The sequence below is a fragment of the Azolla caroliniana genome, unplaced genomic scaffold, assembly GCF_043228905.1.
Source record: "Azolla caroliniana isolate FFs.n. ecotype wild unplaced genomic scaffold, voAzoCaro1.0.p SCAF_21, whole genome shotgun sequence".
In the NCBI taxonomy this organism is placed as follows: domain Eukaryota; kingdom Viridiplantae; phylum Streptophyta; class Polypodiopsida; order Salviniales; family Salviniaceae; genus Azolla; species Azolla caroliniana.
Window position 1 is genome coordinate 8993361 of NW_028230456.1, and position 27761 is coordinate 9021121.

At 44.4% G+C, this 27761-nt stretch overlaps 1 protein-coding gene across 2 annotated transcripts; it reads left to right on the top strand.

Moving 5' to 3' along the window:
• The first annotated feature begins 4752 nt into the window (after positions 1–4752).
• LOC147850596 (coniferin beta-glucosidase-like) lies at positions 4753–10176 on the top strand. Of its 2 annotated transcripts, XM_087336845.1 has the most exons (12): positions 4753–4853; positions 6411–6529; positions 6676–6742; positions 6925–6983; positions 7082–7157; positions 7366–7440; positions 7545–7632; positions 7830–8094; positions 8315–8645; positions 8767–8892; positions 9773–9857; positions 9948–10176. In XM_087336845.1, exons 1-12 carry the CDS (start codon positions 4766–4768, stop codon positions 10135–10137), a joined length of 1569 nt encoding a protein of 522 aa, XP_087192971.1. In that variant the 5' UTR covers positions 4753–4765; the 3' UTR covers positions 10138–10176. The 2 variants fall into 2 exon arrangements, with proteins under 2 accessions (XP_087192971.1, XP_087192970.1); XM_087336844.1 differs by lacking the exon at positions 4753–4853 and having other exon boundaries at positions 6299–6529; positions 9948–10174.
• The last annotated feature ends 17585 nt before the right edge of the window (positions 10177–27761 follow it).

A 27761-nucleotide genomic window follows, 5' to 3' on the forward strand; every position in this document is an offset into this window, starting at 1 on the left:
CTTAATGGCAACACAGATCCAAGCACCGGTGACTCCAGTAAGTGTACAGAATAAAGAAATAGACCAACCTGTACATACTAATAAGACCCCGGCAACGGAAAACGTTCCAGAGAGAGATGCGGCGCAAGCCCAGGAGCTTGCGGAATTGAGAGATGAACTTGCCGCACAAGAAGCGCTAAGGAGCCGTGAACAGGAATTGAAGACAGCGGCCGAAGCAGAATTAAAGAAGACTGCTGAGAACCTCCGTCGGGCAGAGGAGAGCCTCTGGAAAGGCCATCAAGCGTACGACCAACTAAGGGAGGAAAAAGACAAAGTGCTGCAGGAAAAGGACAAGCTGCGGAAGATGGCGGAAACGGAAATTGAACGGCTAAAGGAGGAGCTCCGCCAGCAGAAGGACCGCGAGGACCGGGCCCATCGACAGATCAACGTACGGCTCAAGCAAAAGACAGATGATTTTGAGCCCCTGCATCGGGACTACAAACGGCTGGAAACGGAGCATAAGGAACGGATGGCCAAGCTCCAACAGGAAGTTGATCGGGCCACGACGGCGCTCGCCGACGAACGAGCGGAAAATACAAGACGGTTGGAAGAGGCGGAGAAGGTTCGGATGGAGCTCCAAAGGCAGCAGTAGGAAGAAAGGGAGAGAGCGTCAACGGTATTGCAAAAATTACAAAGCACATATCAAGGGCAATTGACGCATTACAAGGAGCAGGCGGAAGATAATGTCAAAATCATCAAGCAATTGAAGGAGGAACGGCAAGCTGCGGAGATCAAATCGCAGATGGGAACGGGCCGGATTCAGTGCATCCTCCGGGCATGGTTGAATCAGACAAAACGCTTGATTGACGAAAGCTCTGTAAGATGGTGGAAAAAGTGGGCACAAAATACGACGGAACTCCAATTGCTACGGGCAGACGTGGAAAACCAGTGGAAGGAAGGAGATGATTGTTACACGTGGACTTCCGAGGACTTCACCGCCATACGGGACGAGCTGGCTGAAGACTTCCAAGTCCTGGCGGATGAACAGCTAGTGCAGGTCTGACAACTCGTAGCTCAGCTAGACGATGATAGGCTGGACGCTCAAATCCAGTTTGAGAGCCACGAGCGGTCCTGGGTTCGGGAAGAAAAAGCACGGGAAGCGGCAACGGTTAACCTTAGTGATGAGGAACCGGCGCCGAACGAGGGCCAGGCCGGAACCAGTCAACCGGAGACCACTACGACGGAGGGAGCAACGACGGTAACGCCGATGTTAGAGCAACAAATGGAGGCGCAGCCGCAGCAGCCACCAACGGACCAGTCGCAGCAGCCATCAACGGAGCAACAACAACAACCACAACAACAACAACCAATTCCAGATGAACCATTGGAGACTCTCGAACAAAGCATTCTGGATATTTTGACAAAGAATAGCAAGGGTCGGATGGTGGATTCGACGTACAAGGTACTGTCCCACGGGCGTGCCATGTGTTACCGGCCGGCAAAGGAGTCCAGAGTGTGAAACGAAGGAGTTATTTAATTATTAAGGAATGGTTGTAAGTGAGCTATTAGTGTGGACAGACGGACCGGAATCGGTATGCCGTTCCGGATCCGGACCGATCCCGAACAGGTGCGGATGGCACCGTTTTGTACTACAAACCGGAAACCTATTTAAAGGCCCGGATACAATGTAATGTGGAGAGGATAATTAATGAAGCTTAGTGTTTTATCTCTCTGTGTTAATTGTCGTTCTGCATTCATTGTTATATCTTACATGTGTGATTATTAAGGACGATCTTGCTAAGTAATCTAATTAAGTCGGATTAATCCTTGAGCCTAATCCTCTTGTCATAACACCCCTTTGGTGAAGTGTCTTCCGTAGACACCCTGTGTTAGGCCATTGTCCGGCCCTAAGAGTTAACACCTGCATTATGATCTCTCAACGACACTACATTCTCAACTTGTTATACAAGTTCCAGATGACTGAGTGCAAATTGGTCGCTACACCTCTCGATCGAAACCTCAAACTAGATGATGCCTCCGGCACAGACGAGTGTGAGCCAACCCAATATCGTCAACTGATCGGGATCCTCATCTATCTCACGATCACTCGACCTGACCTTAGCTATCTAGTCAGACTCCTCAGCCAATTCATGCAAAAACCACGCGACATTCATTGGGATTGCGCTAAGCGAATATTACGATATCTGAGCGGCACAACAGATTACGACATTCTCTATGCATCGGCCACACCAATACGACTCAAAGGGTACACAGACGCAGACTGGGCTGGCTACAAAGCCAATTGACGATCGACCTCCAGATTTGTCTTCTCCCTCGGTAGCGGAGCGATTTCGTGGAGTAGCAAGAAGCAGCCTACCGTCGCTCTTTCGAGTACGGAGGCGGAATACAGGGGCGCAACCGTAGCTGCATGTGACGTCGTATGGCTTAGGAGGATTTTGAAGGATCTGGGCGTTCCCATCAAGGATCTGATTCCCCTTTAGTGCGACAACATGAGCAATATATATCTTGCTCGGAACCCGGTGTTCCACGCATGCACAAAGTATATCGAAGTGCACTATCACTTCATTCAAGAGCACGTACAGGCCGGAGATGTCGACCTTCAACATATCAACACGAACCTTCAAACGGCTGATATCTTCACCAAAGCCTTAGGAGCCGACAAGCTTCGGCAATTCATGTCAGACCTTGGATTGACGATCCCTGACTTGCCAAGCTTGAGGGGGAGTACAAGCGAGAACCGGATACCGTCCGAACTGAGTACCAGCCGAAGCGAACACCGGAGATTGTCCGAACCGGATACCAACTAAAGCGGACATCAATCGAAAGGAACCAACCCGAGTTGAGCTTGAGGGGGCGTGTTGAGAATCAAGCTCAACATAGCACAACGTGTGAACACACCTTTTGAGAATCTATGATTACTCAAAGGTCAAGAGTCACACCACTACTCTCTACACATTAACTATGTGTCATAGATTCATATTCTATGACACATAACTAATGAGTTACATATTCCCCATGACTATGAGTCTTCACATTCCCCAAGAGAGAGAGTGGTTGTTGTAAGTTAATGAAGAGAGAGGGTGACTATATATAAAGCACCCTCCTCATACTTCATACCAAGTCGGTTGTGACTCCTTGAAATGCTACATTTTCATTTATCATATTCTCCTTGTTAATATACATCTCCTTCTTCTTGAGTACTTCATTTTGTCTCTTATCCATCTTGTGTTTCTCTCCTCTCCTCTTTCCTCTCACACATACACATAACACACATCTCTTCCGCTACACAAGAATCACCATCGATTCTTTACAGGCATTAACATATCAACACATCCAAACTTAATTTAAGTTCAAATGTTCTCCACTCGAAGACCTATCATGTTTTTTTAATTTTGCAAATTCTAATCAAGTTGTGGAACATGTGATACTAGTGCATTCAATTTTTGTAGAGTGGGTATATTTGGATATTTTCAAGAACAATCTACAAGTGGAATGCGCAAGCCTTCTACTTGTGAACACGAACGTATTAGAAGAAGATTCAAGATGAATAGTCAAATGTGAAGCGCTCTTCCTACCGAGAAACTCGACAGAAACAAATTTGCATCTTCGGAATAGAAGATGCACCAATACCTTGCCGGCCAAGGCTATTGGGGCTACACCAAAGGAGCACATGAAACGCAACCCAACCCGACACATGCCAACTACCCAACCTAGGAGCAGGCTGCAAGTCGTGTGTTGTACTGCCTGGCACAATGCATACATGATCACATGCTCCTCTACATTCGAGAAGCAAAAACGTTGAAGGAGGCGTGTGGGAACCTCAAGAAAATCTTCGCAGCCAATATGGTTGCTCACAAGCTTCAACTCCGTCAGCAACACCTTGAACATCAAGGAGTTGTGCGATGCCCTCCGGTCGATCAATGTCAGCATTAATGACGATGAAATAGTGCAGATATGCATCGGAGGCTTGGCACCTCAGTTCCACGCAATAAGGTCAGACATTCTCACAAGATAGAATCCTCCCTTGTGTAGTTAATGTTACTAGTTGAAGAAAACCATGTCCACTCGAGGAGCAATGTGCAAGAGGTACACATGATCTATTCGAACTTAGATGGAGGAAGAGGACAAGGTCGTCACAGAAGAGGTTGATTCAAGCATGGCCAACACAACCTAGGGCAATCCCATGAGCACAACTTCTACTATCGACAAGATGTCACGAACACATGAGGAGGAGCCTCGGGTATAAGGGGGAGCAATCATGTTGGACCTACCTGACAAAACAACTCCGTCTTGTATGGGCATTTAAGGCATTATGTACAAATGTGTATGTTATACATTCTTATGTTTTTTTATACGCAATTTACCTTAAATTTCTTACATTTAAAAAAAATTACCTTATAATAAATGATGAATAGAAAAGAGTGGCATTTACCATACTTCGAGGGTGTTTACCATTCTCAAATGTGAATGCACATATGGTATGTATGGTTCTTACTATGATTTATACAACTGAAGAATAATAAGATAAATGGCCTATAGGACAAACTATATCACATATAATACTTACATGTGAACAAGTAATAGTAATAACATAAATGGCGTACGTACTATGTTGAATTCTCAAAGGGTGTGGGATCACAAAAAGAAAAGCAAAAAGAGAAATCCTTATAGTTCCCACAATTATGTTTGTAGCTATCCATGGTGGTGGTGGTAGTGGGGTTTTAGAATAAGGAAGGCAACATTGGCAATCCTTTAGCTTGAATATATGGCTCTGCTTAAGCAACTACCATTGCCCTTCTTCATATTCCTTTGGCCATGCTTAACAATAGAATCATGGGGATTAATACCCCCACCTAACATTGATGGCATTATTATTGACCGGAAAGCCTTTCCTGATAATTTCAAATTAGCTGCCCTCACATTGTCATGGACAAGTACGAGACACATGGGCATTTAAGGTATTATGTACGAATGCGTATATTATCAAAACATTCTTAGGTTTTTCTTTTAACGTTGTTTACCTTAAATATCTTACCTTTAAAATAAATTACCTTATAATAATTGATGAATACAAAAGTATGGTATCTACCATGCTTTAAGGGTGTTTACCATACTCGAATGAATGAAACATTCTCGAATGTGAATGCACGTATGGTATGTATGGTTCATACTATGATTTATACAACTAAAGAATAATAACATAAATGGCCTATTCCACAAAAGATATCATAAATATTATTTACCTACGAACCAATAGTAATAACATTAATGGCGTACATAATATGCTGAATTATCAAAGGGTGTATTTTCCGCATGCTTCTCGTGTGGGATCACAAAAAGAATAGGAGAAAGAGAGATAGTTATGGTTCGGACAATTATGTTTGTAGCTATGTATGGTGGTGGTGGTAGTGGGGTTTAAGAAAAAGGAAGGCAACATTAGCATAGTCATTTAGCTTGAATACATATGGCTATGCTTAAGCAACTACCATTGCCCTTCTTCTTCTTCTTACCTTTATAAACAATTGCCTTATAAAAAATGATATATTATCAAAACATTCTTTATGTTTTTCTTTTACGCATTTTACCATAAATTTCTTACCTTTTAAAAAAATTTACCTTATAAATAAATGATGTTTACCATAAATTTCTTACATTTTAAAAAAATTTACCTTATAAATAAATGATGAATACAAAAAAGTATGGTATTTACCATTCTTCTAGGGTGTTTACTATTCTGGAATGACTTGAAACATTCTCGAATCCAAATACACGTAGTACATACTATGATTTATACAACCGAAGAATAATAAGGTGAATGGCCTATACATATATAGGACAAAAGATATCACAAAATAATATTTACCTGAGAACAAGTAATAGTGATAAGATAAATGGGGGGGGGGGGGGGTATACACAATATGCTGAATTTCTCAAAAGGGTGTATTTTCCACATGCTTCTCGTGTGGGATCACAAAAAAGAAACGCAGAAAGAGAGATAGTTATGGTGAAATCTGACAAATTATCACAAAAAGAAACGAAGGAAGAGAGATAGTTATGGTGAAATCTGACAAGTTATCACAAAAAGAAACGCAGGAACAGAGATAGTTATGGTGAAATCTGACAAATTATCACAAAAAGAAACGCAGGAAGAGAGATAGTTATGGTGAAATCTGACAAATTATCACAAAAAGAAACGCAGGAAGAGAGATAGTTATGATGAAATCTGACAAAATTTATGGTGGTGGTGGTAGTGGGGGTTTAAGAATAAGGAAGGCTAACATTATTAGTAGTCCTTCAGCAAGCTTGAATACACATGGCTCTGCTTAAGCAACTACCATGGCCCTTCTTCTTCTTCTTCTTCTTCCTTTGCTCATGCTTAACAATAGAATCATGGGGATTAAAAGCCCCACCTAGCAGTAATGGCATTATTATTGATGAGGATTATGATAGCTTCCCTAACGATACTTACATCGACCGGAGAGCCTTTCCCGACAATTTTAAGTTCGGTGCCCTCACATGGGCATTTAAGGTATATATATATATATGTGTGCAAGCAAATTTATAATTCTACATTTTGTATACATTGCTTGTATTCTAATGGATTTCATTACTTGTGATTCTAATCTTGTAAAGCTTACCCCGCATAACTAAATTTGTGTGTAATATATTGTACAGCATGAAGGAGCTGCCTTCATTGATGGTAAAAGTGTGAGCACTTGGGATGCTTTTGCTCTAGAAGATGGTTTGTGCTCTTGATTTTCTTCTTATATATATATTCATCTCTCACTAACTCCTCATTAAGCTTTTTACTATTATTGGTGATTAGGGTTTAGGGTTTAAGGTTTTGGTAATGCATATATATATACATACTGTTTCGATTAGTTCTACATGTAAACTTGAGCTCATAATTTCATCTCTGTGCAGGAATAGTAGAGGATAACACTACTCCGAATGATGGTGGTGATCAATATCATCACTACCATGTAATTTTATTTATTTATTTGTTGTCGTTGAAGGGAAGTATACAATGTCAGAATTAAGGATCTAATAATACATGGTATATAATGTGATGTAATTATAGGAGGATATTCAATTAATGGCGGACCTCGGTTTGGATAGCTATAGATTCTCCATCGCATGGACTCGAATTCTCCCAAGTAACTAATTCCATCCATCCAACCATTTTTGTAATTAACCGATGGTAATTAGCATATATTCATAATTTGTAGTACACAATACTTTGTTCAATGTAAGCAACTTCACAATCGGTATCACAATTTCTCCTTAATCCCGATTTTAGCTCACGACCAAGCAGATTTCTGACAGAAGAATTGACTTGTTGCGTATATATAATCCGTTGATCAGATGGGAGTAGGGGTGATGTTAACCAAGCGGGTATTGATTTTTACAATGATCTAATCAACAGTCTCATCGATGCAGGTACATAATTTGTGGCTAATGCATAAATATACTCCTCATGTTAATAAATATATACTTAACTTACTACCACATATATATATATATATATATATATGGTATGTCAGGGATTGAAGCTATGGTGACATTGTACGAGCAAGATATGCCGCAGAGTCTGGAAGAGAGCTATGGAGGATTATTGAGTCCCTTATTCATGTGCGTACCTTTTTTCCGTGCACTCCATCCATGTTAACTAATCAATTTAACTCTCCGCGCATGCATACATATATACATACATACATACATACATACATATGCATACATATGCATGCATATAGGACAAGAAAGAACACCAAATGGATTTGGTTGTTTATGATTCTCATATATAATTGTGGGTGTTTATTTGGGGCTAGAGATGATTTCGTGTACTATGCCAACGTATGCTTCGATGCATTTGGGGATCGAGTGAAGCATTGGGTGACATTCGACGAGGCGAATGACTTCGTGCCATGGGGGTATGCTGGGAGGGCGGCCCCGCCTGGGAGGTGTAGCATTCCCACTTACGTCCTCCCATCTAACTGCACTATCGGGGACTCTGCTACTGAACCCTACATTGCAGCACACCATGTCCTCCTTGCACATGCGTCGGCAGTTGAACTATATCGACAGAAATACCTAGTGAGTCACCACTACCTCTAGCTAAAAGCATCAAGTCAAGCTAATGCTCACTAGAAACTATATGAAGTGACAACATTATATTGGTGGACAAACATATTATATTAATAATATGGCAAACGTTTGGACAACCATATGAACAATAACATTGTATTAGTCCAAGCAATCTTCATAATACTTGTCTCTCTTTGATATATATATATATATATATATATATGTATAGGGAAGTCAACATGGTGATATTGGAATGGTCATATGGTTCAAGTGGTATGAGCCACTTAGCAATTCGACGGCAGACCTAGAGGCATCCGAGAGGGCCATGCAATTCACAGTTGGATGGTTTATACAACCTCTACTTAAAGGGGAGTACCCTCAAGTAATGAGGGAAATGCTAGGATCACGCCTACCAAATTTTACAACAGAGGAGTCCATCCGTTTGAGAGGCTCTATCGACTTTCTTGGCTTGAATTCTGTCACCGCCATCTATTGCACCTACGATGATCACTATCTTCCCAACACTGGATATTGGCAGGACATTAACATTACACGAACTGGTGATATACATATATTTATCTACATATATATTATTAGTCATCAATTACCCAAGTTCATAAGTTTCTCATAATGTTTTCATGTCCAATATACTCACACCATGCATGGCCTTCGTTGATCCAGGTTATAAAGATAACATTCCAATTGGTGAGTACACTGGAGACTATGTTGTTCCATGGTGCATTGAGAAAAGCCTTGCCTATGTGAGGGAGCATTATGACAACTTCCCCACGTACATCACATCATTAGGTAAAAAATCGGATACACTCTTCACATGCATGCATGTAGGTGCACACATCTTCCCATTCATATTAAAATATTTATAAAAGAATAAAATAGAAATCCCCTACACATGCTATATCAAGTCATGTTGTTTGTCGTACAAACCATTGCTTCTATATGACTTAGCTCACATATTCTTCATCGATGTGAGATGGGGTGTTGGGGTACGAGATACAATGAATATACTTGTCAATTATCCATACGTTGGTGTAAACTTATTCGACAACTTAATTATCATGCTTTGATATATGACTAATATAAACTCTTACTACGCACAATCATGAAATGTCATCTATCTCTCTATTCATGTTGTCATCATTGCTCTTGTTTGGGTTTTCTCTTGGAATGTCAATAGTTTCTACTTCTAAAACTCTTCACATGTAATCTTATGCATAGTAATTATCGGCCTTTCGTTGTCTACATTGTATTCGAAATATATTGTGTGCCACCAATTTTTATTAATTAGATGTTGAACTCTAAGTGCTTGGATGCATGTAGGTCATGATACATAAAAGCATCAAGTTGTATTTGGCAACTTCCTATTTCTCGTGATAAGAATCACAACCATTGAAATACTCTTTGGAAATGTGTGTCATATTAAGTTGATGTCTAGTTCTCTTTGCATAGACAGAATTACTTAAGAGACATAGCATGTCTAAAAGTAAGACCTTAATTTCACAAGTGTGGCAAATAAATGAAATGCTTTGTGAGTACATAACCATTAAAATAATTCTTAACAATGAAGACTTATAATTGAAAAAAATGCTGCAACACCTTGTTTTATGTTTTTAGTTGTTGGGTTGGTTTAATCTAAATATCAATCATGTGGATTGTTTTATGTTTTTAGGTGCTGGATTTAATGCAAGCCTTAATGATGTGGATCGTATAAGATACTATTCATCATACATGAAGTCCTTGATTGTCGGAATAAGGTAATGCCTCTATCATATGTTATCTCATTTATCTAACAAATGGACCTAACATTTATCGATAAATGGCTTTTTCTCTTCTTCATAATACAGAAATGGGTCAAACGTTTTGGGATTATACATATGGTCTCTTATTGATGGATTTGAGTCCGTTTATGGTTTATCAACACAAAAGTTTGGAATAATTTATGTTGATGAAGAGTTCAATAGATATCCAAGGCTCTCAGCGTTATGGTTTAAGAATATGCTAACCACATACAACTTTAGTAAATCATATATGTGAATGACATTGTGGCTACAAATCATAAAGTGAATTGGTGTTATCTAAAATGCAGTCAAGAACATCAATACACTAGACTTTTTAACATACTTGGTAGTGAAAACTGTTTTGTATCTTATTCATGTAAACTAATCTATCTCATGCATGTTTGCAATTTTGCCCAAGTTGTCCAAGTGGATTACCCTTAAGGGCAAGAGTACAACATTTTTAAAGAATTGTTGCTTTTAAATGTCTGGTCATTGATGTTAATATAGTTAATCTTTTAATCCACTTGGTTTTGAAAATTGATAGTGATCTTATTTATCTTAAAGAAACTCTTTCACATGAAACGAATTGGCGAATTCTCTACGTTGTCCACGTGAAATTCCATTATGAGCAAAAATGAAAACTTCACAATGAATTGGTGTTAATCTTATTCATCTTTAAAGACTCGGTTTTGATTTTTATCTCAATTCACCTTAAATTTTGATTTTGAAATCCATTTGGAGAATTTTATTTTCATTGGGATAAGTACAGATGGGGTAAAATGGGGCTTATTTCAGTTTTGTTGGAGATAGGGGCCGCATGAGTTTTTGTTGTTTTGTTACTAGTTCTGGAGTTGTATATTTTGATCCCATTGTGTATTCGGGTTGAACTCCATTGTATTCTGTTTGCTAACTAATGCGAAGTAGTGTTTTTTGGGGAAAAATAAATTTTGATTGGCAAATTCTCCAAATGAATTTCCTTTATGAGTAAAAGAGCAACATTTACATCACATAAAAAAATTATCACCATCTCATAGTGTTAAGACTTAGGTAAATAATTAAGCAAGGGTTAATTAGTACCTAATTATGTGATTAGTTGATAAGGAGAAGATTATGTGATATGTTGCGTGTATGTGTGGGAGAGGAAGAGAGAGAGAGAGAGATACACTTATAAACAACACAAGATGGGGGATGAGTAACTATTTTAAATTAGCATTATGATCATCAAATTTAAAAATACCTACAATGAGGTATATATAGATCTCATGTGCAAGGGTGCACATGTGTGAGGATAATATAGGTACAAAGGTGTAAGTCCTATATTAAATGTACTTAGGAGTGGAGGATCTAGAATATCCCACTTAAATACAAGGTCCTATTTAAGGCATTATAGTCAACACTTCTAACTAGATTCTATCTAGGTAACTACGAAGTTACATGGTTGACTAACTAACTAAACTAAGTTGAGCTTAATCTCTCAACATGCCCCCTCAAGCTCAAGAACGGGGCATCCGATGTCCACTTTGGCTTTCGATGTTTGGATCTTCGATTTGTTTAAATCGGCTTCGGCTTTGGATGGCCGGTATTGATTCTTTCAGCTTCGACGTTTTTGTGGCAGTTTCGGTTCCTCCCCCTCAAGCATGTGATGAAGGCTTATCGTGCGAAATTGGCCGACTGTTTTCACCCATCGTGGGTTACAAGCCACTTCTGTAGAGCTCTCGGGCTCTTGTTCGGCTGCTACCTTCATCACGAAGGCGTAATGATGGGCCATATACTCGTTGTAGCCAAGCCGAGTGACGTGACTCTTCTCTCTAGAAGAGCGTCGAAGTTTTTTGCTCGCCGATGTGAGCACCTTCTTTACTCCGGGTGTACGCATGATGGGTACACCGAACTCATTGTCTAGTGATGGAGCCGATCCATCCGAATCATTGTCGTCGGGGTGGTCGACTTCGTATTCGGGCATCTTACCTTTGCCTTTGTCCAAGTTCGTACTTGGCCGCGACGTGCTTGGGTCGTGTGGGGGCTCTTGTGGCCCACTAGGCTTTGCCCTAATCTGACTTTCTTCGAACATGTGTTTGAAGCGATCTCCATCTTTTACGTCTTGTTCGGCGAATTTCGGGTCGAGCGGAGTCAGACTCGAAGTTGTCTCTGGTGCATACCAGGATGCGGACTCGTCGAAGACTACGTCTCGATTTTCCCGAACCACTCGGGTAGAAGGGTTGTAACACTTGTATGCCTTCTTCTTGGACGAGTATCCTATGAGGATACATTCCTCCGACTTCGCGTTGAGCTTCTGTCGTTGTTCGTTTGGGATGCGTACATTCGCAATGCTTCCGAACACCTTGAGGTGCGACAGGATCTGGACATTTTTTAGCATATAGCTAATCAGGCTCTCACCTATATCCTCGACATTGGCTTTCATTGTGTGTCGGTGTGGCGTATACTTGTTGATTTGTTGGGTGTCCGTAGTTGCATCATGAATTGCCATGCTCCAAAATCTTGCCCTTTTTTGTTGCAAGTTCCCCATCTTTCGACATCTTTCTACCGATGCCTCACCATAAATTGCCCAAGCTACCTTGTACATTTCAAGGTCATGAGATTCCTTCGCTGTTTTGCAATACTCATATGCAAAAGCTTTGGCAAATGAAACAGACAACTCGTTGTTGACCGGGATCTCTTGATGTACTTTCTGGTGCAGTCTCATGCAGTCGTCGTACAGGTTCGATCGTACATGCTTGAGCTTGACCTTGCCTTTCACTCTAGGCACTTTATATATTGACATCCAGTCTACATCACTAATCAATCAATCAGTTAGAACAGCAGGGTCAATACCCTCGAGTGACATACCATATATGTTGTGAAAGTCCTCCTTTGTCTTGCAAAATTTTGCCAAGTTCAGCACTCTAGGATAGGGAGGAACGAGCCACCTGAAATAGAAAATCAATAATTAGAATTAGTGCAAAAACAGAATTTTTAATCTAAATTTGGTGCAAAATTACAACACTTTGAGACAGTAATCTGCAATTTGTAATCTGTCCTTTTCAACATGTATCAAAAATCAGCCACTTAAAAAATCAGAAACCCTAATCAGAATTTGTCATGAGAATTGGTGCAAAATTTACAACACATTGCGACAGTAATCAGAAATTTGTAATTAGAAATTTGTAACCAAAAACTTGTAATCTGAAATTTGTAATCTGAAACCCTAAACCACTTAAGGGAAACACAAACCCTAATCATCACTAAAGGCAAAAATCAACCGTAATACGAAATTCTGTCAATCAGAAACACACCTGCTGCTACACCTCGATCTTCAAGACATCCTTGTTTGGGACTCCAACGACTTCACCCTATTTGATTTTTGGGAAAGATGAATAGGCACCAAAGTGCTCCTCTTTGCCATTGGTCCTAAGACATTTGATTTTATGGCCTATCTCCTGTTCGGCAAGGCTCTTCACATTCAAGAAGCAGGAGAAGACTTCGCTTTTCTTCTCTATCGTGCATGCCCAGGTATGCCGAGTGAAATCATTGATGAAAGTCATAAAGTATCAGCTCCCACCGAGACTCACGTTTTGTGCCAGTTCTCATACATCCGAATGGATTAAATTAAGCTTGTTTTAGCTCCGATTTTTGTCATTTGGGAATGGAAAGTCGGTGATGCTTCCCTAATTGGCAGGCTTCACAGACATGACCCTTTCGGCCATTGAATTTCAGCAAGCTGAAAACAATGTTTTTCGTCTGCATCTCTCGATGCCGTGGGAAGTTGACGTGGCCGAACCGCTTGTGCCATAGGTCGATATCTGATTTGACCTTTTTCCCTTTCGCAAACATAGTGGTGCCTATGTTGTTGGTCTCGAGGATGAACATCCTCCCTTCTCGACACCCTTGTGCGATCGTCTTGCCTTCCTCTTCTATTAAGCACCCAAGATGAGTAAATCAAACTTGCATGCCTTGGTCGACCATCTATCTGACTGACACCAGATTTTTGGTGATTGTCAGCATGTGCAAGACATTTCTCATGATTCCCTTCTGGCCGAAATGGCTAAGAGGGACATCTCCAATGTGTTCAATGGGGTGAGGGGTGTCATCACCAGTTTTGACAATCCCCGACTGCTCCGGCTTTTTCAAAGTCGAGAACCACTCCTGGTGGTTCGTCATGTGGTTTGATGCACCCGAATCCACATACCACACCTCATTTGACCTTGAGGTGTTCACCACCATCGAGTTGGCTTTGTGCTTCATGACGAAGGTAGGGCCGGTTCTAGCTCGCCCTGAGCCTTCTACGTAGTGTGATCTCTAACGCCTATCTGTGTCTCCTCGGCTCAATCTGGCCTTGTCCGAATCTGCTCGTTTCTTCAAGCATTCGCTCTCTCTATGGCCCTTCTTGCCACACTACCAGCAATCCGTTGCGGCATTCCCTTGCCGGCTCCAGGTGCTACCATGACTCCCCCTATTTGTGGAGTGTCCAGAACTGTTGTCAGCATTTCGATTATGCCACAAATTTTGCTCTTGTTGGCCACCTCCATTGCGTGCCGACCCGCCTCGTCCACCACGACCATGGGGTCTCTCTACGCGTTGTCGGCGTGCGTACTTGTCGACGCACCCACGTGGTTTTCTTCTACGAGCAACATTGATTGAAGCTCGAAAAACGACGACGTATTCTCCCTCGTGCAGACTGCCATTCGGAATGCTCCAAACTTAGATGCTAACCTTCCAAGGCAGACTTGCACCATTTCATCCTCCTCGAAGTTCATGTTGATGGAGGCGAGAGTGTCACAAATCTCCTTGATCTGGGCTATATAATTGGTGTTGTTGGGTGGGGGGTGGAGCCAAGAAGAGGTTCATCCTTACACATGATTTTTAATACAATGAATTCACACTTATCTATCCACTTACCAACACACTTGTACTCTCATACACTTTCAAATCCCACCGATAACACATATGGCACGCCCGTGGGACAACGCCTTGCACGGGTGAACCCACATGCCTTCAATAAACATGAACATCGGTCTTTGGACCGGAACTCCCTCAGTCTTCTCCTATTGCGTTGGTCGGAACTCCATCGACCCGGAACACGCGTAACACAAACACAAACTGAACGGCACGAACCTCTCGTTTAGTCAGAACATCCGTGAACATAGAACTGTGGTACTCTCTTTTTCAGTCTTGAAATGATATTGTGTGTATGTGTGTGTGTGTGTGTGTGTGTTTTCTTTTTGGTGTGAGTTGTGAGTTTACAAAATTTTAAGATCTGCCCTCACGTTTTTGAAATGCCACTGTACGACCGCTATCTGGCCATCACTCGACCATTGTCTGGCGACTCGACCGGCCACTGTTCGGCTGTTTTCCGGCCGCTGTTCGGCTACTAGTCGACCGCTATCTGTTCATTGTTCTGGCCGTCTCTTGCGAAATTCATGTCATCTTGTCTCAGGTTTGTTGGAGAAGAAGGATGGAGGCGGACGAGCAACTGTTTTTCCTTACCTGCAGAGAAAATGTCGAACAACACACAGATAGAGAAAAATACACAAACAACTTTTTGGGGGCACAAGAAACCCTCATTTCTATTAGTTTTTATACCTATGCGTAAATAGTAAGAAATAACATATTTGGCCTTTTCTTACTGTCAATCTCCCACTAAAAGGCCAAACTAGGGATCAGCAAAGCTGATGGGAAGATTGAACAAGACCTACACATCCTACTTGATGAGTATGTTACACAATGTGTAACCTCATGACCTAAGTAATCCCCATCAAGTGGCAGCAATGCTCTAGTGCTTCATGCGGTAGAGCTTTGGTCAATGCATCTGCAACATTTTCTTGAGAAACAACTTTCTCAAGATTGATGTAGCCAGCAGCTATGCATTCTCGAATGAAGTGATATCTCACTCCAATGTGCTTGGTCTTTGCATGGTATACTAGGTTTTTAGCCAATGCAATGGCACTCTGACTATCACAAAACAGTATGGGTACAAGCTTAGATATGCCCATGTCACAAGCTAATCTGGACAACCATACGGTTTCCTTACAACCTTCGCTAGCTGCGACATACTCTACTTCTATAGTGGACAGAGCAGTACATTTTTGGAGACGAGATCTCCAATATATCGCACCTCCCATAAACTGAAAAATGTATCCTGAAGTGGATTTTCTGCTGTCAGAACAGCCAGCATAATCAGAGTCTGTATATCCAATGATGGATACATTTCCACCACCTAAACATAGACACCTATTCTTAGTGCCACATAGATATCTTAAAATCAGTTTAATTGCCTCCCAATGTTTATTACCAGGATTTGACATAAATCTGCTCACAGCTCCCACTGCGAAAGCAATGTCTGGCCTGGTCGCTATCATAACGTACATAAGACTCCCGACTGCGGATTGATAAGGAACCGTGGACATAGATTTCTTGTCTTCATCAGATGTGGGGCAATCACATGTGCTCAGTTTTACATATGTAGGCAAAGGAGTGCTCAACGGCTTTGCATTCTCCATATTAAACCTCTTTAGCACTTTCGATATGTACTCAGCTTGAGACAAGTAAATGCATCGCTTACTCCTATCACGAGTGATACGCATACCAAAAATATGTTTTGCATCTCCCAAATCCTTCATGTCAAAATTCTGGCCCAAGTTTTTCTTTAACGAGGATAACTCATCCTTGTTTTTACCAACAATAAGCATGTCATCAACATATAATATCAAGGTGATAAAACTCCCATCTGAATAGTTTTTTGTATAAAGACATGCATCCTCATTGCTTCTAATATATCCTTGAGTCTTCATAAAAGCATCAAATTTCTGATACCATAACCTCGGGGACTGCTTAAGCCCATACAAACTCTTCTTGCGTTTACATACCAAATGTTCTTTTCCCGATACTTCATGACCTTCTGGTTGTTCCATATAAATATCCTCATCAAGGTCCCCATGCAAGAAGGCAGTCTTCACATCCATTTGGACAAGTTCCAAATTCTGATTTGCAGCCAATGAAAGCAACATACGTAATGTAATCATCTTAACTACAGGAGAAAAGGTTTCATCAAAATCAATTCCATATTCTTGTTTGAAACCTTTGGCAACCAAGCGTGCTTTATACTTTGGGGAAGCACTATCAGATGTATACTTATACTTGTATACCCATTTGCATGGCAATGCTTTCCTGTCCTTTGGCAAAGGTACTAAATCCCAAGTACCATTTTTATAAATGCTGTCCAATTCATTTTGCATGGCTTGTTTCCATTTAGTATGGTCATGAACAAATATGGCTTCATTGTAACATGAAGGCTCACCGGCATCTGTTAGCATTACATAATCAACAAACTTACTAGGTGCCTTGGAGACACGCGTAGATCTCCTCAATGATTCCTGAACCTGAATACCATCAGGTTGTGCATGAGAAACATCATTCTGAGCATAAACATCATCTTGCACATTATTGTGCTGAGCATCATCATTTTGGGCATTTTCATCCTGACCAATAACAGGTTTTTGTGATTGCCCACATGTAGAAGCATCTACATCAGTGAGATTTTTCTATTTTACATAAACAAAAGGCGTACTATCTTTAAATGCAACCTTCCTCACTTCTACCTCCTTTACGGTCTGTTTATGCATTTTGTTCTCATCAAAAACAACATCACTACTTCTGACCACAGTACGTGTGTCAGGATCCCATAAGCGATATCCAAACTGCCCATCAATTCTGTAACCAAGAAATATACATTTTCTGCATTTATTGTCTAATTTCTTTCTTAAGGTTTTTGGAATGTGTACATATGCTTCGCATCCAAAAACTCTAAGATGAGCATTATGAGGTGTCTTGCCTGTCCACAACTCTTGTGCCACTTTTAAACCTATGGTTGTGTTCGGTGATAGGTTAATCACATGGACTGTGCCCAAAAACCTTGCGAGAGGTTTGCATGGTGTAGCATAGAGACAACTCTGTCCAGGATGGTTCTGTTCATCCTCTCAGCCACACCATTTTGGACAGGGGTGTAAGGAGCTGTAAACTCTCTCGAATGCCTCTAGACTTGCAAAAGTCATCAAATTCATGAGAGGTATACTCACCTCGATTGTCTGAACGTAAGGCCTTGAGCTTTATGTCCTTTTCCAGCTCAACCGAACTAAGCCATTTTCTGAAAGTGGGGTATACATCATCCTTTCCCTTAATTGGATAAGCCCAAACTTTCCTAGTGGCATCATCAATGAAAGTAACAAAATATAGTGCACCGCCCAAAGATCTTGTGGGCATAGGTCCACAAACATCCGTGTGGACAAGATCCAATGGTTTAGTGGATGAGTTAACACTGGTCTTATGTGCACTTCTAGTTTGCTTACCATGTTGACAATGTTCACATAAAGCAAAATCAGAGAATGACAACTTAGGTAAGTGGCCATAACGAGATAGGATTTCCATGCCATTTCTTGACATGTGGCCTAAACGACCATGCCAAATGCTCGTCATTGGCTGTTCTGTGACAGCCAACAAGTGTTCCTTTTGATGAACAAATAAAGGGTAGAGGGAACCAACTTTGTTCCCTTTTGCAACAATCATATTTCCTTTCGTTATACGAAAGGATTGAGAAGCAAACATCACCTTATATCCGTTGTCATCAAGCTGACCAACGGAAATCAAACTACGAGTTAGTTGAGGAACGTGGCGTACATCTTTAATGGTCAGATGAGAACCATCACTAAAATGCATTGAGATATTTCCAATGCCAATCACATCACATTGATGTGAGTCTCCAAGTCGAACTTTCCCAAGCGACTTGGCTTCATAACATGTGAACCACTCTCTATGTGGAGTCACATGAAACGATGCACCGGAGTCCAACAACCACGTATGTGATGGGGAAAAGACCGTGTTCACCCCAGCATGTGTGCTAACATCATCTAGGACCAAGATGTCCATCTCATCACATGTTGCATTTACTTCCTCCGTTTCCAACGAGGAAGAGGGACCACTAGATTGTCTACCATGTCCTCTAACATTATCTTTCTCCTTATTTTTAAGGGCATAACAGTCTTTCTTAAGGTGTCCCTTTTTATGACAGTAATAACACTCCATATTTTTCTTCCTAGATTTGCTTCTACCTCTATCATTTCCACTACTATTTCTTGTTTGGCTCCTACCACGGTGTTGGTTCTTGCGAGGACCAACATCAGAAACATTATATGCATCTCCATTGTGTGATGCAATCACATATTTTCTACAAATTTCTTCACCCAAAAGAGCTCCACATATGTCATTATAGACTAATTTCCCATTTGGTGCACTAGCACTAATAGCGGTGCAAAAAGTGTTCCATGAGCTAGGCAAAGTGCATAACAAAAATACACTTTTCAGCTCATCATCAAAAATCATTTTTTGAGCCAGTAATTGTGACCATAATGCATCAAAATCATTCAAATGAGAGGCGACACTGTCATTGTCCTTCATTCGAAGATCATAAAGTTTTCTCATTAGATAAACTTTGTTTGATGTAGTCTCTTTTTTGTATGTATTGGATAGTTTAGTCCATAGCTTTTCAGCTGAGTCACAGTCCAAGACCGTGAAATACACGTTGTCAGCTAGGTGCAATCTTATGGTAGACATTGCCAAGAGATCGAGCTCTTCCCAATCGTCCTTGGTCATGCCCTCGGGTCTCTTGACTTCACCACTTATAGCTCTTAATTGCCTTCTTTGAATCAGGACATCTCTCATCTGATTCTTCCACAAGGCAAAGTTGGATCCGTCAAATTTACGGATCTGAAGGTGGTCTTTTCCACTCATAGATTGATTTCTATGGGAATTAAAGGATGTGTTCTAGGGTAGGTATGTGTGTTCGACTGAGGACAACACCTCACTCTTATATCAGCCAAGATAGATGGAATGTAGCTGAGACGTAACTTCCAACGTCACAATCTCACATCAAGTGAGCAAGCATCGGAAAAACCAAATACAAGTTTTTATGTGTAAATCCTCTCTTCTGTATACTAGAAACAATGAGTCCTCTCTGTTTCTACCTTTCACCAAAGGTCTATTTTTCTTTTCCCAAAAAAAAATTGGCACGAAGAATGTTCATACAAAAAACGTGTACTAGATATTACCTTTGTCGAGGTTCTAGAAAAATAACATGCGCAGAGGGGGAAAAATAGAGAAATCGGATGCTTTCTGCCACATGCAGTCTTCACGAATCCCTGTGCTCTGATACCACTGTTGGAGAAGAAGGATGGAGGCGGACGAGCTGCTATTTTTCCTTACCTGCAGAGAAAATGTCGAACAGCACACAGACAGAGAAAAATACACAAACAACTTTTTGGGGGCACAAGAAACCCTCATTTCTATTAGTTTTTATACCTATGCGTAAATAGTAAGAAATAACATATTTGGCCTTTTCTTACTATCAAGGTCTCCCACAGTTTCCATGGGAGCTCAGTCTCGGACCTCCACATGAAGGTTTCTCAACAAAGCATTCAATCTTGCTTTTGCTTCTGTCTCCATCGCTCAAAACGGCTAGGCATGTTCCATCACCACTTAATCTCCTCAATCATGGATATTTTGAGGATTGTGGTGTTCAAAATTTTGAGTGTTAGGACTAGGATTATGAAGAGATTCTGATTGCTAGAGTCACAAAAGAGGATGAAGAGATTCAAGGGCAAGTCCAACTGCAAGGTGAGAAGATGGAAGATGTGGTAGAAGAAGAGTTAGTCCAGAATGTGTAGAGAAATGAGATTATTAACAAAGACAAAAGTGTTGTGGAAGAAATTGCTATCATAAAATCGGAAGAAATCGAGACTAATGTATCTGATGATACATAGACTTCTGGTGATGTGAAGGTGGAGGAAGTAAAGGACATTGGAATCGAGGCCGTTATTGAGGAGGTCAAGGATGTAGAGTTAGAAATAGTCATGAATGAGGAATAAAACAAGATATCAGAAGATATAACGATCACTTGTGATGAAGTTCTTGAGGAAGATGATGAAATGAAAGAGGGTAATATAAAGGAGAATTTTACTATTGTTACTACTAGTACTATTGTTATTGAAGATATACAAATATCATCAAGAACCACAAAGGCATAAGAGATTGTGTTAGTGAGCATCGATGAAGTTGAAGTATACTCCATAGATGGGCCATCTTCCTTTTTTTGTACTCCTTGTCGTTTTCTTCGTTGTTGTCATGTTCATGTCCACCATCATCATTATCATTATTTTGCACACATCATTGTCGCCATTTCTCGCACTCTCCGCCACGTGTAGTTCCTCGACTTCTTCTCAAAGGGGGTCGGTTGTGGGGCGTGCCAAGTGTTGTTGGGTGGGGGGTGGAGCTCACTGAGGACCTTTGCGCCGAATCGGATCGGGAACCGAATGCCGCCCTGGTCTTCTTGGTTGACGACCCATCCGATCCCGGTCGGACTCGTATCCACTGTTATGTATACCGGGGTACCCTTCCCGTAGACAGCCTTCCGGAGCGCCGGTGCTGCCGCAAGAGCTTCCTTCAGCTTCCGACCGACTCCGTGTGCTCGTCTCGCCACTCGAATTTTCGCCCTTTCTTCAGCAACCCGTATAGAGGCTCCGCAATGTGGGCGTAATGCGGGATCCATATGTGGTAGAACGCGCATGCCCCCAGGAACCTCCGAACTTCCGTAACCGAGCTACAGTCGGTCTTCATCGCGGAGATGGCTTCTACCTTTGCCGGCGACGGCTTCCGGCCATATGGTCCGCACAGGTGTCCGACCACCAGGATTTCTGATTGCCCGAAGGCCGATTTCTCCCCAGAGAAGGTGAGCCTCGCATCCTCTAGCCTTTGTAGCACCTTCTCGCAGTCGTCGATGTGTGTTGCCACGAACCGCCGGCATCCATCCGGCCCGACTGTCTCGTCCTTCTCTTCCACCTGGCACCCTTTGATAGGGATGTCGTCTAGAAACGGCATGGTGATGTCCGGGATGCAATCCCTCAGTACCTGGTTCATTGCATTCACCATGTGGGCCACCGAGTTGGTCCCTCCTTGCGGCAGGGTACACATTCACACTAGGCTGAGGGGAGTTCGCATCGTCGTAATGTCTCTGCTCTCCACGGCTAGCTGGAACTGGTCGTACCCCAAGTATAGATCACCGACCGAGTAAATCGACCTTCTGGTGAAGGCCTCCGCGAACTCGTCTATGGTCGGTCCGATTCCTGCGTTCCGAATGGTCACTCTGTTGACCGGCTGCAGGTCTTGAATGAAGCGCAACGTTCCGTTTTTCTTCGGTACGGTAAACCATCGGTTCGAGTATGGGGCACTCGACGGTTCGAGAATGCCCATATCGACTTTCTACCCCAGTAGCTCCATCAACTCCGGGATGTGAGCTCTTGGTACCGGAATCGGCTTGAGATTCCACGGCACATGCGATACCGTGAATATCACCATCGGCTCCACGATTGTCGGGTCTACGCACCCGATCTCTTCCGGCGAAAATGCGAAGGCTTTCCCGTGCCTTCCGAGCATTCTCCGAAACCGGTCTTCCTCCGCCGGCAGTAGGAACCCGCCCCCACCGATCTTGAGCTCCCGGAGCGTTCCGTCGGTGAAGGTGTGTCCTATGCAGGCCGGATCTCGTAAACTGGGGTCCGACGCAACCCCTCTGATTCGGGACTTGCTGCCCTCCGGTAAGGGTGCTGCAACTGGCCTTACCTTCCGGTCCACGGTTTTGTACTTCGTGCTAACTCCGTCCGATCCAACCCGAGCCCCCGACTGAAGTTCACGATGACTTCGTACATCTCTTCGGAACATACCGGTATCATCCGGTCTTCGTTAAGGTCTTCTCTGGCTACCTTCCTCAGCATTCCCAAGGTGTCGTCGAAGGAGACCACCTCCATGGCTCCGCTGATTTCCTCGTTCGGGCCGAGAACTCCGCACGCTCGAAGTCGCACTTCCACCCTTGCCTTTTCTCGGCCAATGATGCCGACTAACATACACCCTCCGTCGCCGGAGAAGTAAAATCCCTTTCTTATCGTACAGGGTTTCTTCGGTTTCGGTTCTATTGTACAGCTGTGGGGTCTTTCCCGAGTGTCCGGACTGTCTCGGCCCCACGCCTTGGCAGCCCTCTCTAAAATTCCTCTCGGTTCTCGCCACTGAGGGATTCGCGGTTTCGCTCGTGGTTCGGCTGCACCGTCAAAAATTGGACCGAATGGCGCCCGTCCTGGCTTTTGACCCTCGCGTAGGCCGAACCGTTGTCCAACACCTTGGTCTCCATTCGCGCCGCCATGATGTATGGTTCCCCTAATATGACCGGGTGCGAGGATGTCTCCTGTACGAAGAAGTGTTGGTCAATCTCGACGTCGCCGATCCTGACTCGCACGTTCGGGCAGGCCCCGTGCAGTTCCTCGGTGGCGCGCATCGCCGCCCGTATCTTCCACCCGTGCTTGGTGTTGATCGGCCACTTCCCCTTCTTATAGAAGTCCATGGACATCAGGTTTATTTCCGAACCGTGGTCCACCAGTGCCACCAATGGTTCCTGAACCTCTCCGATCTTTACCGGGGTCTCCGTGGTCGCTCGGGCCCAGTGCGGCCTCAAATAGTGGCTCTCCGCCCACTCGTCTCCTATCGCCATGTCGTCGATGTGCGTCGTCCGCATCTCCACTGGTCTTTCCGGTTCCATCTCCGTCGACAGCCTCTTCCGTTTCACCAGGTCCACAATGGAGTCGTGGAATTCCTTCTTGGCGATCTCTAGCACCTCTCGCAATGACAACTCCACTTTGCTGTCGAGGATCCATTCCTCTAGGACCTTCCGTAGGTCCGTAGTCCTTTCTATTTCCGTCCCCAGTCGGTATTCGCCCTTCCTGGGGTTATCTTGCGAGCTGGACCCGCCGGCATCGTTCTGTCGTTGCCCGAATCGGGTCTCGTACCGTTGTGAAGGCCCGACCGCTCCGGCTTTCCCCACTCGTTTGTATTCAACCAGAGCCTCGTAGTTCTAGCAGGCGGCTTCTACGAAGCCCGTCTTCTCCTCGACCGGATCGCTCCACCCGGTTATTTCCCGGACCCGTCTCTCAGCGCGGTCCGTTTCATCTTTCTTCAGCCGTGCGCCGGCAAGGCCTTCCAGCATTGCCGACCAGAATCCATCTTTGCCCTCCTTTCGGGCCTCGTTGCCCCCGACCCGAATGCCGGCCGACGCCGAGTAGTGGATGGCCTCCATGTGTCGGGCCGCTGCCTCTTCCATCAGTCTCTTCATACCTCCTCGCCCGTCGTTTCGGTTTAGGGCCCTTCTGGTATCGCCGGCATGCACCCGGCCTTCCCACAGGTACACCACCCGGTTCCTCAACGCCTCCGCGAAATCGCCGCAGTGCTTCCGAATGTGGCCGACCTCGTCGCACCACATGCACCTGTTCCCCGCTGCCGGCCATCGGTCATGAGCCGGTTCACCGCCTTCCCTTCGAGTCTGGGCGATCTAGAGATCCTTTATCGCCCGCGTCAACTCCTCAAGCGCTGCTCCTCCGGACGAGCCATTGACCATGCCGGTCGACGCCGGACCAGTTTCGAGCCATTCCCGGGTTTCTTCCCTTCGCACTTGCGGTGCCGGGTCAAGCCTCCTTGCCGTAACAGAGCCCGCAACGGCCGCCCCGTCCACCGACTTGACGAATAGTAGGACCCGGCTCGTATCCAGAACGGTTCGGTCAAGCGCCGAAAGGCGCGCAAAGCGTTCTTCGAACTCCCGGAGGAGTGCCGACGCGTTTCTTCCCTTGCCAGGGGACTCCACCCATTCCATGAAGTCTCGTTTCGAAAGCCGTAGCGCGTCGTCCAACCCGTATTTTTCCGGGAGTCGGCCTTCGAACTCCTCCTAGGTACGGCTCTCCGCCTGCACCTCGAGCACCTCCGCATGGATGCTCGGCATCGCCACTCGAGGAAACCCGGCAAGACGCCTCTCTTCCGGAATGTCCCGCATCAACATTTCTGCCCCGTAGGACGCCAAATACTTCGTGGCATCCTTTCCGCTGAACCGACCGATCGTACCAACGACCGCCTCAATGGCTCTGTCCAGGGCGCCGGAGCCCTCGTGTGCGCTCAATATCCGATCCACGGCCGAAGCCATGGCCTCCGCAAGATCCGACCCTTTCATCTTCTGCTCTTCTAACGCCTCCTTCACGTCGGGTTCACTAAGATGTCGAGGTATTCCTCGCGATACGTGGAATGAGGCGGGACCTCGGGGGTCTTGTACCGAAGAGCAAGAGAGAAAAGAGAAGAGACCCACTACGTGCGAGCGTAGATTCACAGGGACACGGCCCTTCGACACAAAGACGCGAGTGGGACAGTGACACAGAGAGACACGAAGGTATGTATGTATTAACAAAGACAACAACAAGAACACGAAAGCAACAAGAACACGAAGTCGGTTACAACCGAACAGGCCGGCGGACAGATGCCGATGCCTATTCGTAAACGTACAAAAAGAAAGGAGCTGGTTGGAGGTGCTGCCGGAAGCACTCGAGCATTCCTCAGAGCAGCGCGAGCCTCCCGAAACCTGCACAGAAAGAAGCTATGGAGTTTGCGAGCCCGAGAGAGAGAGAAGCCTTCGCACCCAAACCGACAGCACTTCGTCCTCGACTCTCTGCGATCCCCCTCCTCCTCGCCTCCCTCCCTTTTCTAGGCAAGGAAGGAGCCGTTTTTCCTTTACTTCCCCACCTACCGAATCTGCTTGCCTAGGATCTCCTATGTACAACATAAGGCGCACGTGCATGAAGAGCCGGTTCCTACGCTCCGGTGCACCGATTCCGCTTGTGGACGGTTTTCTTCACGACAATGTCGAACCCATTATCCGGCCCTGTTACTCTTCGTCCAAAATGTCTAGAATGCTTTGCTCCAGAATTTCCAATGGCTCGTCGGGAATCTATTGTTGCTGTTGTGGATGTTGTTCCGTTTGTGACTGCTGCGGTGGCTGCTCCGTTTGTCGCTCTGGCATCAACGTTTCCTTCGTTGTTTCCTCCGTTGGAGTTGTCTTTGGCTAACTGACCCCGGCCTGGTCCCCGTCTGGTCCTTGTACCGGCGACGGTTCCTCATCACTAAGGTTGACCGTTGCCACCTTCCTTGCTTTTTCTTCCCGAAGTCGGGACCGCTCATAGCTCTCAAACTGGATTTGATCCTCCAGCCGATCGTCATCCAGTTGAGCTATGAGCTGCCAGACCTGCACCAATTGTTCATCCGCCAGGGCTGTGAAATCTTCGGCCAGCTCATCCCTTATGGCGGTGAAGTCCTCCGATGTCAGCGTATAACAGTCGTCACCTTCCTTTCGCCGGTTTTCAACGTCCGCCCTGAGCAATTGGAGTTCCGCCGTATTCTGCGCCCATTTCGTCCACCATCACACAGAGCTCTCGTCAATCAAGCGTTTGGTCTTGGTGAGCCATGCCCGGAGGATGCACTGGATCCGTTCGGTTCCCATCCGTGATTTGTTCTCCGCGGCTTGTCGCTCCTCTTTCAATTGCTTGATGATTCTGACCGTGTCCGCCTCCTACTCCCTATAATGCGACAATTGACTTTGATAGTTTGTTTGCAACCTCTGTAACACCATTGTCGCCCTTTCCTTTTCTTCATGGTTCTGCTTGTGGAGCTCCATCCGGTCCCTCGCCACTTCCTCCAATTGCTTTGTATTCTCAGCTCGTTCGTCGGCGAGTGCCGTTGTGGCGCTATCAACTTCCTGCCGGAGCTCGGCCATCCTTTCCTGCTGTTGCTTTTACTCTGTCTCCAGTTGCTTGTAGTCCCGGTGTAGATGATCAAAATCATCGGTCTTCTGCTTCAGCCTCTGGTTGATCTGCCAGCTCGCGTGGTCCTCCCGGTCCTTCTGTTGACGGAGTTCTTCCTTCAGCCTTTCGATTTCCGTCTCCGCCATCCGTCGCAGCTTGTCCTTCTCCTGCAACAATTTTTCTTTTTCCTCCTTTAGCCGGTCGTAAGCTTGATGCCTTTTCCGCAGATTTTCTTTTGCCAGGCGGAGGTTTTCAGTAGTTTTCCTTAACTCCTCTTCTGCCGCTTTCTTCAAATGTCGTATCAAGCCGGTCGGTCGCACTGAGCTTGTATCCGCCATCCGTAGCCAGAATAGGCATGGTTCCCACTCTTGGATTCCCAAGGTTGTGCATGTTCGGAGGCTAATCACATTGATGCCGGATCCTCCATCTATTACTGTTCTGGGTAACTCCTTTCCCTTCACGATGGCTGTGATCACCGGACTGTTTGTGTCTACCACTGCCGGTCCCTCCTCCGGATTTGAGAAGAATGTTGGTGCTGGTGGTGTTTCTCCTGCCGTCATGCCTGTCTTGAGTCCTTCTGTGAATCTGGGCACTAGTTGCAAGAGCCGTCCTAATGGCAGCGTGATTTGGCACTCCTACAATGCCTACCATGTCGCATTTTCGGTCTAATTGCCGCCGGCAAGCTCTTCTGTGTTCTCCTTTTGCTACGCAAGTTTTGCTACGTTTCGCTCATTTGCCTTTTTCACCCATTCCGTTGCCTGCTTCCGGATGGCCTCTTGTGTCTCTCATTCCGTCGCCTTGCCCTTCGACCTTGTGGTAACCTGCTGCAGGTCTACGACTTCGGCGACTACCATGTTTACTGCCGGTTGCTTGTCATAGCTCTTTGCCGGACATTGATTACTATAATGTCCTTCTTGCCGGCAATAATAGCAATATGCTTTCTAGGTATTGTTGGATTCGGCATTGTTTCCTGTACCCAATGGAGGTCCTGTGGTAACCGCGGGGCTTTGGTCCGGTTGGCTGCTTGAGGCGCCTTTTTCCGGTTCACGTGGGTGGCTCCCTTTTTTGAAATGCCGTTTTTTATTAAAGTTCTTTTTGTTGCGATACCCTTGACGGGGTTGGTCGTCATATCTCCCGTAATCTTCCCGTTGTTGGTGATACCCGGGGGAGTGATCCCGGTTGT

What these genes read in the sequence shown, in the direction of transcription:
- LOC147850596 (XM_087336844.1), top strand. Translation starts at nt 6,314, where the DNA reads ATGGCTCTGCTTAAGCAACTACCATGGCCCTTCTTCTTCTTCTTCTTC. An exon ending in CCCTCACATGGGCATTTAAG is followed by an intron (nt 6,530 to 6,675) that starts GTATATATATAT and finishes TATATTGTACAG; the next exon opens with CATGAAGGAGCTGCCTTCAT. An exon ending in TTATTGAGTCCCTTATTCAT is followed by an intron (nt 7,633 to 7,829) that starts GTGCGTACCTTT and finishes ATTTGGGGCTAG; the next exon opens with AGATGATTTCGTGTACTATG.